An 18,391-nucleotide genomic window follows, 5' to 3' on the forward strand; every position below is an offset into this window, starting at 1 on the left:
TATCAATATTCTTTTTAATATTATAGTATTCGTAATAAATCAATAATTTTGATTTAATAGAATGAAAATTATTATAAAATAAGATATATTTAAATTTTTAGTAAAACATAAAACTCTAAAGTACTTAAACTTTAAAATATATTTGTTATGTATGAATATAATTAATAATATATAAATGCTCGGTATGTATAAGATATATATGTATGTATAAGAATAATAAGATTATTAAACATATTAATTAATAAACCATCTTTATTGTTTTATTTCTTAATACGATAAAATTCTTAATAAATTCAATTCCTTTTCAATATATAAATTGTACATAATTAATTTCACAACATAAACGCACATTTTTGATGGAGTGTATCTATGTGAATTTGTGTTGCGCTCGCACGCATATATATATACATCCAGAATAATTACAATAATTATAATTTAATATTGCTAGATTAATAATATTATTCAATAGTTTTTATCATTTTTATTAATGAATTTCGTGAGAAAATGGCTAATAGTCAATTGTTGCTTTTTTGATTCTTCATAAAATTTAAGAACTTTAAATAAAATATAATTATATATATTTAGGAATTTATTTTTTATTTTTAACTCCATAAAGTTTTTATTAATTATAAAATAATACTTCGAAATTTTAAGTTATATAAATTTCATTTCACTTTTTAATGTGAATGAAATTAAGTTTTATCATTATGAATATATAATACATATAAAATATAATGTAGATATGAAATATACTTTATAAATTACTGATCACTGGTGTTAGTAAATTTTTGACATAAATCAATGATTTAATATAATATATAATATATTATATATTATATTAAATTATATTCATATCACATGTCAATTTTATTTTTTCTTTAGCAAGTTATATTCTATAATATAATTATAGAAATAACATATTAAAGAAAAATTTTATAAATATATAACAAATATACATTTTCAAATAACAAAGATTCAAATTTTAAATTTAAGTATTGATTTATATTTAAGTCAAAAACTTTTTATTCTGTACTTATATGTAATAAAAATATATTATGTCAATATTGAAAATGTTTACAATTCATAAATAAAAATCTGATATTATATATAACAATTTTAATAATACTTTTTCTCACAATGACACAAACTTTTTTCAAAAAATAACAATTTTGTATGATGTGCGTCAAATATGAATATGTATATATTATTTAATTAAGTTTCATATATATATACATACATATATATATATATATATATATATATATATATATATATATATATATATATACATATATATATACACACTAATGGTATAATAATATGGTATAGTTATATACAACCATCTTTACATTATGCACAATTTTGATTATGTGCAAATCATATGAAACGCTAAAATTAACTATAACACAATTAAATAAATGATTTTGACATAGAATTGTAAAATCTTAAACTTTGTTTTGATATCTACGATTTATTTTTTTAATTCATGCTATTATAGATCAACTGTTTTCTAGACTAGAATTAAACATGTACTAAGATTATTCCTAATACACGTATATGTATATGAGGATCCATATTTTCTCCATTCATCTTATTTTTCTCTATCTTTATCAATTTAAACTAGAGCTGAGCAAAACTAATGTATAAAATACTACAAATTCTCTTTCTATATATTTACAATAATATTTATAAGATTTATATCTTTTCATTTGTACAATATAAATTCCTTAGTACGATTCTGAGTTGAATTCGTATTTTTATAAAATCATTACACACTATTTAAACAGTCAAAAAAACATAATTTTAGATCCTCCATTTAGCATATCGCTGATACTTTGGTTCTAGATGCATTTTCAATTCTTCAAACTCATCAATTTCATCATCGTCAAAATCATAAAAATTGTTATTTTCTTCAGCATATCTTCTGTTTTTTATTTCTGAATCTTCATTTTTAATAACTTGTAACTGTTGTTCTTCTTTTTCTTCTTCTTCTTCTATGTCATTTATTTTATTTTGTGCTATAAAAATCAGGTTATTAATTTTTACAATATAATTCTATAATTTTATATTTTTATATTATTTATTTATAATATAATCAATATTTTGATATAGTAAAGTAAAATTTTTGCTATAACATTTTAAAAAGTTGAAGACAATAATCAAGAAAAAATAACATAAAAACATAATCAATAAAAAATAAACGATATTATAATTAATAAAAAATATGATAAATATTATAAAAATTATAACAAAAAAATTATGTTAGAAATTTATTTAATATATTTGATCATATAATGTATATTTTATAATATTTTATAATATTTCTTTATATATCATAACAATTAAATATAAATATTACTGATAATAATACAATGAAATTATATATATACTTTTTAATTATCTTTAATGTAGTTAATTTAGAAAAAAGATATAAAAAAATATAATAATTCTTAAAATGAATTTTACATTTAATAAAAATCAAATAAAATTTATTTTGAATTTTATTTTAAACAATAGAATTTTAAAACAAATTTTTAAATAAAAACTTATTATCCATTCTAATAACAATAAAATCATTTTCGTAAATTAATAATTTAAGTTATATATAATTTATAAAATTTATATAATACTTTACTATATCAATCAATATAAATAAATAATTATTACAAAATTAAATTCTAAATTTATAAAAAATGTAATTTAATTACAATATAGATAGAAATCTCTTAATAGAGCTTTTAATTTATTTTGTATTAATTAATATTAAATATAAATAACATGTTAAATATTAAATAAATTAGATATTAGATGGATATCAACATGTTAAAATTTTATATTTAAGATTAGCAGGAAAATATAAAAAAAACAAAATGATTTTTTATGGTATTTTATAAAAGGAAGATTAATATGATTGCATTAGTTAAACAAAAATTATTATAATAAGTGCAAGCGAGACATAAGATAATGTTGAAATCAGCATAAATAAAAGAAAAAGCATTATTTTTCAAATGAAATATAAATTTAAGTAGAAAATTTTTTTAAATTATATTTAATATTACATATATTTATAATTTCTTCATCAGATTCAAATTATTTTTACAAAAATGAGTTTTAAAAATTTTTATATTTGTGACAAATGAATAAGTCTTTTTTTTATATAAAAATTAATAAATAAGTCTTAATTTGACATATTTAATATGATGCACAGTATAATGAAGAATAAGCAGCATGAAATCATTTAAATAATATTATTAAAAAACTTATTTCATCATAATATATTTTATATTTCGAATTAATTTTAATAATTTCCATTATTACATTATAATTTTAATAATATATATTATTTATTTATTATAATATGTACTTATTCGAAATAAAGAATATTAAATAATTCCACTATAATAAAAAAAATTACAACAAAATTAATATCATATTAATCAAATTAATTATTTATTTTTGTACACTATATTTATTGAAATTAAATTGAATATTTTTCATCAAAGATATTTTGTGAAAAATAAAATTATATATTTTGATATTTTTGATATAAAACTTCATTAAATATAAACAATTTTATATTTTTAATATGATATATTTTAAATTATTTTTTTTTAAAATACAAATAAATTATATTTTAAATATAGATTAGAAAAAGAATCAATAAAATAGTTTTTTCATATCATATCATATCATATTTTTCAATTAAGTTCAAAAACTTATATTTACATTTTATAGATTAAAATTATATATATTATAATAAAAAAATATAAATATTTAAACATTCAATAAATATTTTTTTCTGAAATATAATGTATAATATAGAATTATCAATATCTAAAATAGATCAATTTCCATCAATTTTGATAATTTAATTTACTTACTTTAATAACTCACCTGGTTGCATGAATTATTGATGAAGTCTCAGCAATATTAGTATTTTGATCAGAAATAATATCAACTGTTGTATTACCCCTTGTGTTCACTGCAGGTGTTGAACACATAGTTGTGGTTATAGCTGCACATTTAATTGCATTTAAATATTGATGAGTTGTATCACTTATTTCGTCTGAATTTGTGCATTTTAAATGTTGAGCAATATTTGATCCAAAATTACTGAGCATATGAATATTTTCTGATAAATTACTGCTTATATCAACGTTTCCTCTTAAATAAGACACATTTCCTTTTGAAGAAACAATAGAATCAGCTATTACAGGTACTGAAGAATATTCAGAAACAATTTCAAAAGCCTCATTTTTTTTTAATTTTTGTTTCTTGTAAAAATTCACTTTTTTTTTTAAATAATTTTTCGGTAAAATATTTTTCTTAATTTTCAATATTTCATTATCTGATTTTTCAGTTATAGCATTCATTGATAATTGAGATATCTGAGATAAATCACAAAATAAAGTTTTTACTTTAATAATATTATTTGGCCAATTATTAGTTGTGAGATCTAATAAAAGATTTTTAATCAAAGTTTTATCAATAGATGTATCTGCTACATAATGTATAAAATTTCTAAGAATTAACATATTGAAGTTTGTCATATAAGAGTACATTCTTGGTATAGACATAACGATGTTCATATTTTTGAACATATTATTCATAGTATTTTTCACATTATTAGTTTTTGTTTGATATATATTAGTTATTTTAAAGTATTTGTTATTTTCTATAACAAATGGTTTTATCACTTTTCGTTTTATTGGTGTACTTACATCTCTATAAATTACTGAAGTACATAAATTTGTATTATCATTGCTAGATTCAAAATTTATATCTTTGTACATAAAATTTATTTTTGATATCTTTGCTTCTGGTATGTTATTTACAACTGCATTTTTCCAATTTATATTATTATTTACATAACATACATTTATTCTTTCTAGCTCATTACTTGTTGAGATATTATGAACATTTATAAAAACATTTTTATCATTATTACTGTCAATACTATACATTCTGGTAACTTCATTATTTAGACAATTTGTTTCTACATTTATCTTCAACGTATTATAACATTCAATTGATTTATTACTTACATTACAGACACATTTTTGATTACATACAAGACATGCTGTATTATTTTCTGTACTATTTACATTAAAAACAGAATTATTTTCAATATTATTTTTTGTACTTAAATTTATTACTAAATTGTGCATTCTGTCAGACGTATCTACAGTATGCATATCATTGCTTATATCATACATTATACTACATGACAAAGAATTGTTATCACTAGTAAAATTAATACTGTTTGTTAAAATTTCATTATTTGTTTTTTCTATAGGATCTATTTTATCTAGTACTTCCGCTATATTTTTTTTCTGTATATCATTTGTAACTGCTTTTAAAACAGAGTATTCAGGTATACCTATTAATTTAGGTACAGGTACAATTGAATTACTATTTGAAACATGCATTAATAAATTATTATTCACAATTTTAGAACAAATATCAATTATATTCGAAACAATATAATTTGCAGTTAATACTATGTCTTTGTTAGTAACACCAAATGGAAATTTTGATTGTATATTTTCAGATAATAATTGATTATCTAAAGTGGAAATAGATTTCTGTCTTTTTAAATAGATATTTAAGTTTTCATTATTGCAATTTTTTTCTGTACCTGTTGAATCAGTTTCACAATCTTTCTTGAGTAAAAGATTTACTTCTTTGGAACAATATTTATTACTCTGCCCAGGAGTATTACCTTCAAATTTAAATGATGGAATCATGTTTGCTAAACTTTGTAAACTTGGCAATTGAGAAACATTAAAAAATTTTGATTTATTTTTTAGTGATACTGACGACTCTTCTGTTTCACGATTATAAATCCTATCTTTTTTATCTTTTATGTAATAATGGAACTTATCACCAAGAGTCATCATGCTGTTTATGCTACCTTGAAATGTACTTTTATTTTTTAATTGGTTAATGTTAGTAGAATCAGAAAAAAAACAACTAGAATGTTGAAATAGCGAAAGTAATTTTCCTAAATTAGAAGTACTTTTTTGTATTGGATCGTGATTTGTTTGTGATTGTAATTCTATGTTTTCGTTTATACAAGTATTTGTTGTACCATAATCTTTGTTAGTAATTATTGTAGTATAAGAAGAATTTTTATCATTTCTATCTTTAGATGTAATTTTTATATCTTTTGCATCTTTTTTATAATAATTTTCTATATTCTCAATATTTTTTGTCATCAAAATATCTTCCAATTGGTTCAAAATAATTTGACTGTCTGACACATTACCATCTTCTTTGCATTTTAAAGTTACAGAACTTATATTATCATTAGATTGAGTTTTAATTGTTGTATTAAAAAAAGATTTACTCGTATTTGATTCTTTTATATTAGGACATCCAGGTACTATTGATGTACACGTTTCTTCTACTACATTTAAAGCTAGATGAGAAAAGTCGTTCGAAGTACTTTGCAAATTTTCAATAGTTTGATTATTATTATTCATTCCTAATTCAAATACGTTATCTGAGTCATCTGAATCAATTGATTCTGCAATATTAACTTTTGAATTTAAATCGACCGTGATATCAGCTTCAGTAGTAATAATAGTAGGTTTCGATAAACATACGATATTTGCTGATTCAACAACTGAAACGCGAAATCTAGATGACCCACTTGCAGAAGTGACACAGGTAGGTGATGATCCAAGGGATGAAAAAACAATTGATGATGAAGATATTGAGGAATCTGTAGAACGTAACGTCTCTGGTACTCGAGACACTACAAATCGACTTCGTGAAGGACTTAATATTGGACTGGCTATAGGTGAAGAGACAGGACTAGGGGCTGGGGAACGAAGACGACCTCCATTAATACGTTTCGGTTCGAGCATTGATTGTTCAGATTCATCTTTTTGTATTGAAATCATGGATGATAAAGAACATGGTAATGTTTGACAAGTAAGCGAAATTTTACGGGAGGTTGTACTACAGAATCTGCTATGATATGAATTTTCAAAACCTTCGCTATTTTCTTCTAGTATACGATTTTGTTTGTTTTCCAAACAACAGCTTCGAATATCAGCTACAAGCTGCGTATATTGATGCAAGGTCTGGTCATCCTATTGTTAACATAAAAAAATAAACAATAATAATATAATACTTTAAATTTTTATTTTAATATATAACAGATTTATTACTTACTACTTTTATGTCGAGTTTATCATCCAAATCTATTTTAGTAATATTTTTATTTTTTTTCATAGCAAAACTAAGAGTTTTCATTCCAGTTATTTGTATGCTATTATTTCGTAAATCTATCCTCTAAAATAATAAACAGACAGATTTAAAAAGTTTATATTTTTCTTAATACTTTAAAGCTTTTGATATTTACTTGTAAAACTTGATTTATTTCAATAATTTCAGATAATGTAACAATACCATCACATGTCAATTCAGTTGATTGTATTCCTAATTGTAACAAAACACGGTTTTTTTTCAATGCATCTTTTATAACAAATAAAAATTCGTCAGTTAAAATGTTTTTTCCGATGTTCAATGTTTCCAACGTTTTACACAATGTCTATATAAATAAATATTATTAATATAATATAGAAGCATATAAATATATCAAATTCTAACAATATATATATATATATATATATATATATATATATATATATATTGTTATATGCATGTCTATACATGTATAATTATAATGATATTTAAAATTACATACTATAATACGTGCGAAATAGGGAGATGATTTTTTTGTCAGTTGATTATTCCATAATACTAATATGTTTAAACCTTTACCATCTTTATCTTCGTTTATTTGATTGATGAGACCTTCTAAGATATCACGTACACCATCATCTTGAATGACATTATTACTAAAAAATGATATATATTATATAATATTTATTTCAATAATATAATTATGATTATGATATTAATAAAATATGATATTTAAATATTCTCTTTTATTAATTTTATTATTATATTCCAATCTACATAATTTTAATAACTAATATCTTTAGCTATATGACATAGCATATGTTAGAATAAATAATATAATTATATAAAAATATAGTTGATGTATGTAAATAGTAAATAATCAATAAATATAAATAGATACATAATGATTGTAATTCATATAATTAAAGCAGGAATTGTAAAATATAAAAGCTAACTTTTAAAAAAAAAGGAAAAATAAATTGTTGTGATGTTTGTTAACATAATAATTGTTTCTAAATAATTTGAAATTATTCAATAAAGAAAAAACTATTGATAATTTTTTTCATTAACTTATCAATGAAACATTGTTTTAAATAACTTATAATAATATATTTTACATTAAAAAATAATTATTTGTTTTACTTGTTAAACATATATTATCATAATAATTATAATTTATATATATGTATGTACATATAAATAAATATAAGTAACTCAATTTTTATTATTTTATATATTTCTATATATAAAAATACATACCTAATATCAAGTAGTTGTATGTGATTATTTAATCTTAGAAGAGAACCAAGCTGTATTGCATCATATAAATTCAACCCATTATCAGCTAAATAAAGTTCTTTTATTCCTGTATTCATTTTTAATGCTGCAACTATTAAAAGATCTATATATGTATATGTGTGTGTATGTATATATATATATATATATATATATTGTATTATAGAAAACTTGTTTTATTAATTTTAATTAAGTATATAAACATTTTATTATATTATGGAAAACTTACATCAATAAATTTTATTTAAATGGAAAAAGCATATTTTAATTAATATTAAAATATTATAATATTACAGTTAATTTATTATAATTAATTAATATTATAATTATAATTTCTTTTATAATCAAAATAATACATTAGTATGATCAAAATTTTAAAAATATATTTGATTTTTTATATTAATATTTAAGTACATTTTTCTTTCTCAACATCATTTGACTATGTATTTAAAATGTTGCATAAGATTAATACAACATAATATAAAAATATAATAACAATAGGTTTCAAGCTGAAATATTTTAAGATATAAAATGAAATAAAATATTACATAAAATATGATTTTTATGATTTTATAATTTTATTATTATTATTAATACAAAATTGTTATCATATGTATGGATAGATTGAATTTAATTTAAATAAATATTTAATTATTAATTACAAATTAATTTTAAATTTTTTAATTATTAATTTAATTAGTATAACTTAAATTATTAAACATAATAATAATTTAAATTAATATTTACGAATGAGAAATATAAAACAAAAAATGATAAAAAAAAAAGAATATTATTATTATTTTAATTTACAGAAATAGTTCATTTTATCAAGTAAATAAATAATAATTTTATTAAAAATTAATGTTATTTCAATTTCAAGCATTTACAACATATGTGAAAATATGTTAAGAGATTTTCTTAATTAATTTTTTAATTAATTTGATTTTAAAAGTGAGATGTAAATCATGTGGAAAAATATAAAATTAATATATGCAATTTTTTGTTTCATTCTTCATAATTTTTATTTATAAATAGAAGCAATATACTTATATATACAATAAGTCATGTAAAATGTTACAGAGAAAGAAAAAAATGGAAATTTAAGAAATAGTATTAATAAATTTATATAGAATAAATAAATATTTTAAATATAAAATTTATCTAATATAATATTTAATGAAATTTTATTAATGGAAAATATGAAATTTTGAATGAATTACAAATTTTTAATTATGTTGTTTTAATAATTTTAACATTATTAATTCAACATTTTAAGCATATTTTATTTACTCAGAATAATATTACCTAAAAATAAAATAAATAAAAATGAAATTAAAATAAAAAATATAATATAAACTATAGATTAAAAGGAGAAACATTTAAAAAATATATAATTTTATTCTATATTTATTATTTTTAATTAATAATTAATATATTAAATAACATTTTTTCACTAAAATACAAACAAAAATATTAAAAATTAAAAAGATAATTATAAGATTTAACAAGGTTTTATATTAATAATTAATTTTTTATAATTGTTTTTTATTTCTGTCTTTAAAAAAAAGAAGATAAATAAATAAGAAGAAAAACTAGTATATAAAATATGGTATATAAATAATATGTAAAGTAATAGAATTCAATCTACATTTAATCTATAATATATTTATATCCAAAAAATCTTGAAATTAATTTAATATTTTTTACTTTATTATATCATATATATTTAATGATTTGTTAACTTTAATTAATAATTTTTATAAAAAATGAAAATAATAACAAATTATAATTATTTTATAATTTAAAAGAAAAAAATCAAATACAAATTGTATTGCATAATAAATACCTAGTGTGACAATAGATCTTCCTGTAAGTCCACAATTTTCTAATTTAAGCACATGTAAATGGCAGATTAATCGTAATGCACGACTCAAGATATTCATGTATTGTTCATTAAGGATTACATCCTTAGCTTCAAAATATTCTAAACATTGAGTCTGGATAAAAACAATGATTATATTAATTATATATTAAACAATATAAAAATCAATACAAATATTTAGTGTCATTTGTAATTTTCTTAACAGTCATTCTATACATGATACATATTTATACTATACATAATTAATGAAATGTAAAATAACATTTAAAACTAATAATATTCATATAAACTTCTTTATAGTAAGAAAATATGTATACCTTTTTTATCATATTTGCACATGCTTGCCAACCATGAATCCCAATGCTTTGATTAGATGAAATATTCAAATGCTTTGCAGATTCATAATATTCTAACATATCAAATAATATCACAGAACTCTATAATAAAAAAATTATAAATTATATTAAATAATATTTTAAAAGAAATAATTTTTTCTTAATAAAATTTTAAATTAAACAAGATACCTCATCATTCAAAGATGTAGCTTCTAAATTAATTTTATTAAATTGTACTCTTTTGAAAATTTCCTCCAATGGTTCTGCATGATTAATATCTAATATCTGTCCTTTTAAATCTAATTCTTCATTTCGCAATTCAAATGTATCCAAATTCTATATTATTAATAAATGTATCTTGTTATTTACAATATCAAATGAATGGATTCTATATAATTTCAATTAACTTTTCTAATTTTGTATATTTTAATTTCTTAATTTTAATTAAAATAAACTTAAAATATTTAGATCATAATAATTATAAAATTGATTTTTGTTACTTTCAAAATCAATTTCATATCTTCATATAATGTCTTAAGATTTATTTTATGATATCTTTTCCAACTTAAATCAATATTGAATATATACATATTTTTAAGAAATACATTTTTACCTTAAGTTGATTTATAACAGTCTCCAAAGGATCTGAATTATGTTTTATACAAGATTCTTTGTATGCTAAGATTACATCTTCGCAATTCACATTTTCAGCTGTGGACAATTAATCAACATATCATTAAATTAATAAAAAATTTTTACATATTAAAATGTATATGATTAATGAATGATGCTCCAGAATACTGTAAAATATATAAAACATAATATGTGATATTCAGTTTAGGAATGTTTTAAAAATAACTGAAAAAACTCACATAAACATATGTTTAATTTAGCCTTGTTTCTAAAATAATTGAATACAAATTTTATATTCAATTACATTATTTATAAAATGATTAATTCTTCATTAATGAGTAAAAGTACAAAAATAATTAACATTTAGAACTTTTGCATTTTATTAATCAGAAAAAATTGACCAAAAACCAAAAACTAGATATCAAAATTCAATGACAAAATTTATAATAAAATTTAATTTAACTATTTACTTGAAAATTAATAATATTATAATAAATTTCGCTATGTTAAAACTTATGTTTATATTTATATGAAAGTTTCTTATGCAAATGCATTCATTTGATTCAATGCATTTTAATTATCAATGCTATGAAAATATTATCTTTTTTTTTTTCTTCAATTATTAACAATTGATTGATTAAGTGCATACGAATTCATATTTTCTTGAATTTGATAGTTGATAGTATAAAGACTCTTAGACATTAAAAAAAATTGTATTATGTTGACTATATTGGAATGAAAAGTTTATTTTCTTTCTAAAACTCAATAATTAAAAATTATCACAAAACTTATTGTAATTTGGAAACAAGGTTATATTAGATATATATAATTTATCTGAACTTTTTTGATTATTTTCAAATGTTAAATCCACCATTTCCATGCTAATCTTATATATTCTGTTATTATCAAACCTATTAATAAAGTATTACTAATAACACATATTATGACATAATTTTAAACTTCAATTTGTTATTTTGTTGTTTCTGAGTATAATATGTTTCTTAACACGTTCACTGCGGTGTTCATTGGTGACTCACCAAGTTTTTCATTTGAAGCAATGACTTGATCATTAACTAGTGTCTACATTTCCATTGAATGTTCACCTCTCTATCACAAGAAAGTAAGTTGATAAATTTGACCCTGGAAGCAGAGGATCAAGAAGAAATCAACTCTTCATCTTTTTTTTAAGAATAAAGCCAAATATTTGATTGTATTTTATTTTAATTCAATTAAATATATTTTAATATGGATGTAAAATATATATCATAAATCAAAGATTTTCTGCAGAATATTATTCTTTTTAAAAAGTTAGCTTCCACTTTATTTGCATTCACAATTCCACAGAGAACGTATTAATACAATAATATAAATAAAATGTTTTATAAAAATTAATGATAAAATATTTTAGAAATACTATGTCATAACTTACTTTCAACTCTCATGTAATACTTTTTTTTAACAAATAAATGTATTTAAAAATATATGTATAAAACAATATAAGTTAAAATATAAATTAATGAACAACAAATTATACTACACACAATATAATTTTATGTATATTATTCTATTTAAAATGAGTTTACAAATTATGATTAAAATAATGAAAAATAATTAACTTTAAAAATAAAATAATTTATAGAAGTTATGATATCTAACTTAAGAGAATTGTATATACATATATTGTACATATTATTGTAGATATTTTAATATTGCATCAAACTTATAATTAGTATATGGTTCACATTGTGAAATCTTAAATGATCTACATCTGGCATGATCTATAAAAAAACTCAATGACTTAGTAATATATTATAAGTGTTCAAATAAAGAATAACATAGATAAATTACACAAAATAATTATGATTAATAATATTTATGAATAATAATATTTCCAAAATAAAATTTGAATAAATTACTTCATCAATTTAAACAAATGTTAATATTATCAAATAAAAAATTTTCTATTTGAATATATAATTAAATATATATATGTAAAAAAATTAAAAATCTAGTTGTTATATTAAAAGAATGAATAAGATCAAACAATAATATAATTAAACAAAAAATAAAAGAATCTTATAATATAATATTTTATAAATTATATACTTATAAAAATATATTTGATTTTAGTTTAATACAATAGTTTAATACATAAAATAATAATTTCTTTAAAATATAATTAATATAATAAATATATAATTAATATAATCAATTAATTTTGAAAAATATAAATTTTCTGTAAATATTAATTATAATATTATTATAATATTATTATATAATAGTATTATTATTAATATAATACTATTTTTTATTATGTGTCAAAAAACATATTTTTTTATAAATTATTAATTTCAAGTCAATTTTTCTTTATTTAATAAATTGGAATTATTTGGAAGGTTCAATGAAAAAATAATACAAGTACATTTTTTTTAAAGGAATTAAATCATATTCCACATTTGTATTTAAATATGTACATAACAAAAAAATATTTTTATTAAAATTTACCATTTTCTATAATTGATATTATCCTTGTATCATTTTTATTCTAAATATATTGTTTATTATTAAATTTTTATTATTATAAATATATAATTAAGATATTATATTATGAAATCTTGTTAAAATAATATTTATTTTAACAAAATTTTATGAATATTTTTAAATAATAATATAATATCTATAATATTTTAATTTATAAATGATTTTTTAATATTATATAATAATATATTATATAAAATAATTTGAATATTTTCATTAATTAATCGTTAACAAAATAAATTCAATTTTTTTAAATATACAAAAGTTAAAATTACACATTTTTTTACTTATGTTAATAGATTAATCAATATTACAAATTTAAAAACATTTATATTCATATACCTATAAATTAACTTAATAATGATTAAAATATTATTAAAGACAAAGTGTAGATTCTTGAATAATTAATATTTATTGATCAGTACAAAATATAAACTTTCAAAAACTATCAAACTGGAATGAATAAATGATCATAAAGTTGATGCAATATACATTCATCCTCACCGAATTTCCACGGATTGGCCGGCTCCAGATATCCCGTAATCAAATGATTATCATTTGTTGGAAAACTCACACGTCGAGGAAGCTTTTTTTTGCTTAATGCCAAAGAACTTCGCAATTTTCTTCCATCAATTAAAATATAAGGCGAAAGCGGAACATTGCCTGTACCAAATCGTGATCTTCTAGTAACATGCGAAATTATTCTTGGAGGAAGTTCTTCAGGATCGACCTCATCCTTCAAGGTCGTAAGCGAATTCTCGCAGATTTGCGATATTGAATTCGCTCCTTCGCTCATATTCAACAAATTTTTAACATATTTTATGAAACAAAATTTACTCTATATAAATACGCACACGCATGCACATACACACCACACAATATGTTAATGCGACTATTTCATAAAATCGTCAATGCACGTATCAAACCAAACATCAACTACTCATACGTTAAATCCGCCATCTTTATTACTGTTGACAACTATAAAACTTAATTGCGTCTAGAACGAACTGTAATTAAACTTATTTTATTTGATATAATTTAATTTGTTATATATCATTAATATTATTAATTCTCCATTTATTTGTTATTTTTTTTATTAAACTTTGGAAAAAAATATTAATATTTTCGAATGCTTTTTTATATATTTTTATAAATTTTAATATGCAGAATCTAAAAATGATTGTTTTAATAATCAGAATTCAATAATTTAAAAATTATTTACATATAAATTTTAGATTTTTGAAAATTTTTGTGAATTATATGACACTATGTTGGAACTTTTGCCAATTCGATTAAATGATAAAAGCAATAACGCGCCAAATTCAAATTACCTGTTAATTAGAATTCCATGTTGCCATGTTGATTATATAATTTAATTATTCTGTCAAATCTATTTTTGCTTTTTCAAATTCTTGATATAAATTTTGTCACAAAATATTATCAAATTTGATATAAGATTCAGATATCAAGTAATATTGTGTTATCAAAAATATATTAGTTTGTATCAAGGCTTATGTCAAATCTACATTAAAAACATATCAAATCTTTACAATAAAAATATTTTTGTTATATATCTTTCACATCTTAAGTGTTGGCTATAGTATATTGTACAATCATATTTTTTATAATTTTATGAATTTATATAATATATTTATATAATAATTTATGCATATCATGAATATGCATAAATTTTAATTCAGTATAAGTTTATAATTCATTTTACGTAACTTACAAAATGACTGAATGCAAAGAATATTGTTTAAAAATTTATTGTTACAAAAATTTATGTATATATTTTTTATTGAATAAATAATTACATATTATTACATAGTATTAATTGTATATGTGAACATTAATTTGAATTCGCCGCCATTTCTCAAAGTTCAACCGTAATTTATGTAATGCAAGTTTACCTTAAATGAATATATATCTTTAAATATAATTGATTGAATTATATTGACATTATAAAAAAATTATAATTACAAAAAATTATAAGAATAAAAATAAAAATAAAAATAAAAATAGATATATTTTCTTTTGTATATAAATTTTGTATAAATATAAGAAAATTTTTTAAAATGAAATCTCATTTATATAAGAATAAATTTATTTTTTAAAACTAAAAATAGCTAATATTATAAAATACGATATAGTATTCATTATTATATAAATTACTATAATGTATTAATTTAAGATATAAAATATAAAATGAAAATAATTTAATTTATATACATATATATATATATATATCTTAACTACTTATATATATACAAACAGTTATTCATCTTTTTTCATATTATAAAATTACGTATTAAATTTATATAACCTATAATTCTTTTTGAATTTTACACTAAGTCAAAAATGGAAACTATTTTACAACAAAAAATAATAGAAGCGACTCATTGTGTTGAGAAACAATTAGATGCTGAAATAGAAAAGTTAGATAATTTGGATATTAGCGATTTTGAAAAATTGCGTGAACAACGTTTTAAGAAATTAAAATTACTTCAACAACAAAAACAAAATTGGCTATCATTGGTAAAGTATAATTTGTAAATTTTATAATTTCATATGTTCAAATCACTGCTTGTGTGATCTAATTTTATTTATAATATAAACTGAACATTATTATTGATATTATTGATAGGACACATGTATGCATATTTTAGGGTCATGGAGAATATTCAGAGTTATATGACGAAAAAGAATTTTTTGAAATATCAAAAAAATCTGAAAACATTGTCTGTTTATTTTATAAAAATGATTCACCAAGGTGCAAAATAGTAGATTATCATTTTAAAATTCTTGCGAAGAAACACATAGAAGCAAAATTTTGTAAGTTGAATGTAATGCAATGTCCATTTTTAACTGGTAAGTTTAACTATTTTCTTTCTCTCTCTTAAAATTTTTTAAATTTCAAAGTATTTAATATCAATTTAAACTGAATATTTCTAGAACGCTTAAGGATCAAAATTATTCCTACAATTGCTCTTATTGTTAATGGTAAAACTAAAGATTATATTGTGGGATTTACTGATTTAGGAAATCGTGATGATTTTTCAACTGAAATGTTAGAATATAGAATTTCACTTTCTGGTGCAATTACTTTTGAAGAGAACATTTCTTCAGAAGATAATAAAAAATCATGGTTGTCTCATATTTCAAAACCTAAAACTATTAAAGGACCTAATGATTCAAATTCTGATGATTCAGATGAAAATTAAAAATTCATAATAATTCATATAATTTAAATTCTTAAAAATTTATTATTTATTATTTTATTATTTATAAAATTTTGCTTATGTAAAAATTATTAATGGAATAAGAATTTATAGTGATTCAATAAATAAAGATAATTTTAATATACAAAATAATCATACTATCTATATAAAATTTTGTTTAGTGTTAAAAAATTAAAAAATAAATGTTTTAACATTTTTTTAATTTTTCTTTTCTTATTTTTCTCAAATAAAATAAAACTTTAATATTAATATTAATAAATTATTTTAATTGTTTATTTAATTCACTATAAAACATAAAATATGATTAATTTTATTAACAGATTAATATAAATTATAACAGTTGTGGTTTAATTAAATTAAACACTTTTATTTTTTATACTTTATATACTTTTTCTTTATTTTAAAAATTTATAAATAAATTAAAATTATCAATTAATATCAATAACAGTTTTTAGAATACTATATACAATTACACAAGAATAAACAATAAAATTATTGATAAAATAATTTTATAAAATAAATTTAAAGCTCTTCTAAATAAATTGTTTAAATTAAAAGTAAAATATTAAAAAATCCGATTTTTATGGTTAGTAAAATTAATAATTTTTAAGAATTATTAAATATTATAAATAAAAAAAATTTTTTCAAATAAAAAAAAAATACTTCCTTTAACATAATTTTATTTTCTCATATAAGCATTATTGACAAAGTAATTAAATTTATTATATGCAAATATTTATTCAAAAATAAATAATTTCAAAAAAAAATGAAAAGAGAAATATAATTATATTTTTAATTAAATAACTCATTATATAATTTTTTTTATAATAAAATATCTGATATTTTGTTTGTTATAAAACTTCTAAATTATTATAATTTTAAAAAAGAATGACAAAAAAGATATAAAATAGCAATATTAGATTTTAATAGCAATATTAAAATCATTACATTTGCATATTACTCAATTGCATATTATAATTGCAATTATAAAAAAGACAGCTGTGAAATCTTACTGGAAATAACGCTTAAATTTGTTTATTTTAATTTCATTTGTCAAACTTAATTTGATTAATTACTTAAGAAATATATAACTTGATAATTAATTGTTATATTACTTTACAATAGATCTCAATATTTGTCATAGCCATTTTACTATTACTAACATTATTTTTATATATCAAATTAAATCAAAAATTAATTTAATAGAAAATATATTTTGATATCGCTATTTTAAATATATTATTTATATA

The 18,391-nt window shown here is 18.7% G+C and overlaps 2 protein-coding genes across 7 annotated transcripts; one reads left to right on the forward strand and one right to left on the reverse strand.

Moving 5' to 3' along the window:
- Window positions 1-234: 234 nt before the first annotated feature.
- LOC100864235 (uncharacterized) lies at window positions 235-15,206 on the reverse strand. Of its 6 annotated transcripts, XM_012486066.3 has the most exons (12): window positions 14,404-14,685; window positions 12,399-12,501; window positions 11,342-11,439; window positions 10,918-11,064; window positions 10,711-10,830; window positions 10,358-10,508; window positions 8,476-8,605; window positions 7,718-7,871; window positions 7,373-7,561; window positions 7,183-7,302; window positions 3,895-7,100; window positions 235-2,018 (listed from the first exon to the last, which is right to left on the reverse strand). In XM_012486066.3, exons 5-12 carry the CDS (start codon window positions 10,807-10,809, stop codon window positions 2,009-2,011), a joined length of 4,059 nt encoding a protein of 1,352 aa, XP_012341520.1. In that variant the 5' UTR covers window positions 10,810-10,830; window positions 10,918-11,064; window positions 11,342-11,439; window positions 12,399-12,501; window positions 14,404-14,685; the 3' UTR covers window positions 235-2,008. The 6 variants fall into 6 exon arrangements, with proteins under 6 accessions (XP_012341520.1, XP_012341519.1, XP_086762406.1 ...); XM_012486065.3 differs by lacking the exon at window positions 12,399-12,501 and having other exon boundaries at window positions 14,404-15,206; XM_086906280.1 differs by lacking the exons at window positions 12,399-12,501; window positions 14,404-14,685 and adding an exon at window positions 12,791-12,883.
- A 561-nt stretch (window positions 15,207-15,767) lies between these two features.
- LOC100868989 (phosducin-like protein 3) lies at window positions 15,768-17,270 on the forward strand. Its single transcript, XM_003693278.4, has 3 exons — window positions 15,768-16,437; window positions 16,569-16,770; window positions 16,855-17,270. Exons 1-3 carry the CDS (start codon window positions 16,261-16,263, stop codon window positions 17,121-17,123), a joined length of 648 nt encoding a protein of 215 aa, XP_003693326.1. The 5' UTR covers window positions 15,768-16,260; the 3' UTR covers window positions 17,124-17,270.
- The last annotated feature ends 1,121 nt before the right edge of the window (window positions 17,271-18,391 follow it).

Source organism: Apis florea, unplaced genomic scaffold (assembly GCF_048593485.1).
Source record: "Apis florea isolate Af1SG1 unplaced genomic scaffold, ASM4859348v1 contig_2492_pilon, whole genome shotgun sequence".
In the NCBI taxonomy this organism is placed as follows: Eukaryota; Metazoa; Arthropoda; class Insecta; order Hymenoptera; family Apidae; genus Apis; species Apis florea.

What these genes read in the sequence shown, in the direction of transcription:
- LOC100864235 (XM_012486065.3), bottom strand. Translation starts at nt 14,695, where the DNA reads ATGAGCGAAGGAGCGAATTCAATATCGCAAATCTGCGAGAATTCGCTT. An exon ending in CCTATTTCGCACGTATTATA is followed by an intron (nt 7,562 to 7,717) that starts GTATGTAATTTT and finishes TTATTTATATAG; the next exon opens with ACATTGTGTAAAACGTTGGA. An exon ending in AAATAAATCAAGTTTTACAA is followed by an intron (nt 7,303 to 7,372) that starts GTAAATATCAAA and finishes TTATTATTTTAG; the next exon opens with AGGATAGATTTACGAAATAA.
- LOC100868989 (XM_003693278.4), top strand. Translation starts at nt 16,261, where the DNA reads ATGGAAACTATTTTACAACAAAAAATAATAGAAGCGACTCATTGTGTT. An exon ending in AACAAAATTGGCTATCATTG is followed by an intron (nt 16,438 to 16,568) that starts GTAAAGTATAAT and finishes TGCATATTTTAG; the next exon opens with GGTCATGGAGAATATTCAGA. An exon ending in GCAATGTCCATTTTTAACTG is followed by an intron (nt 16,771 to 16,854) that starts GTAAGTTTAACT and finishes GAATATTTCTAG; the next exon opens with AACGCTTAAGGATCAAAATT.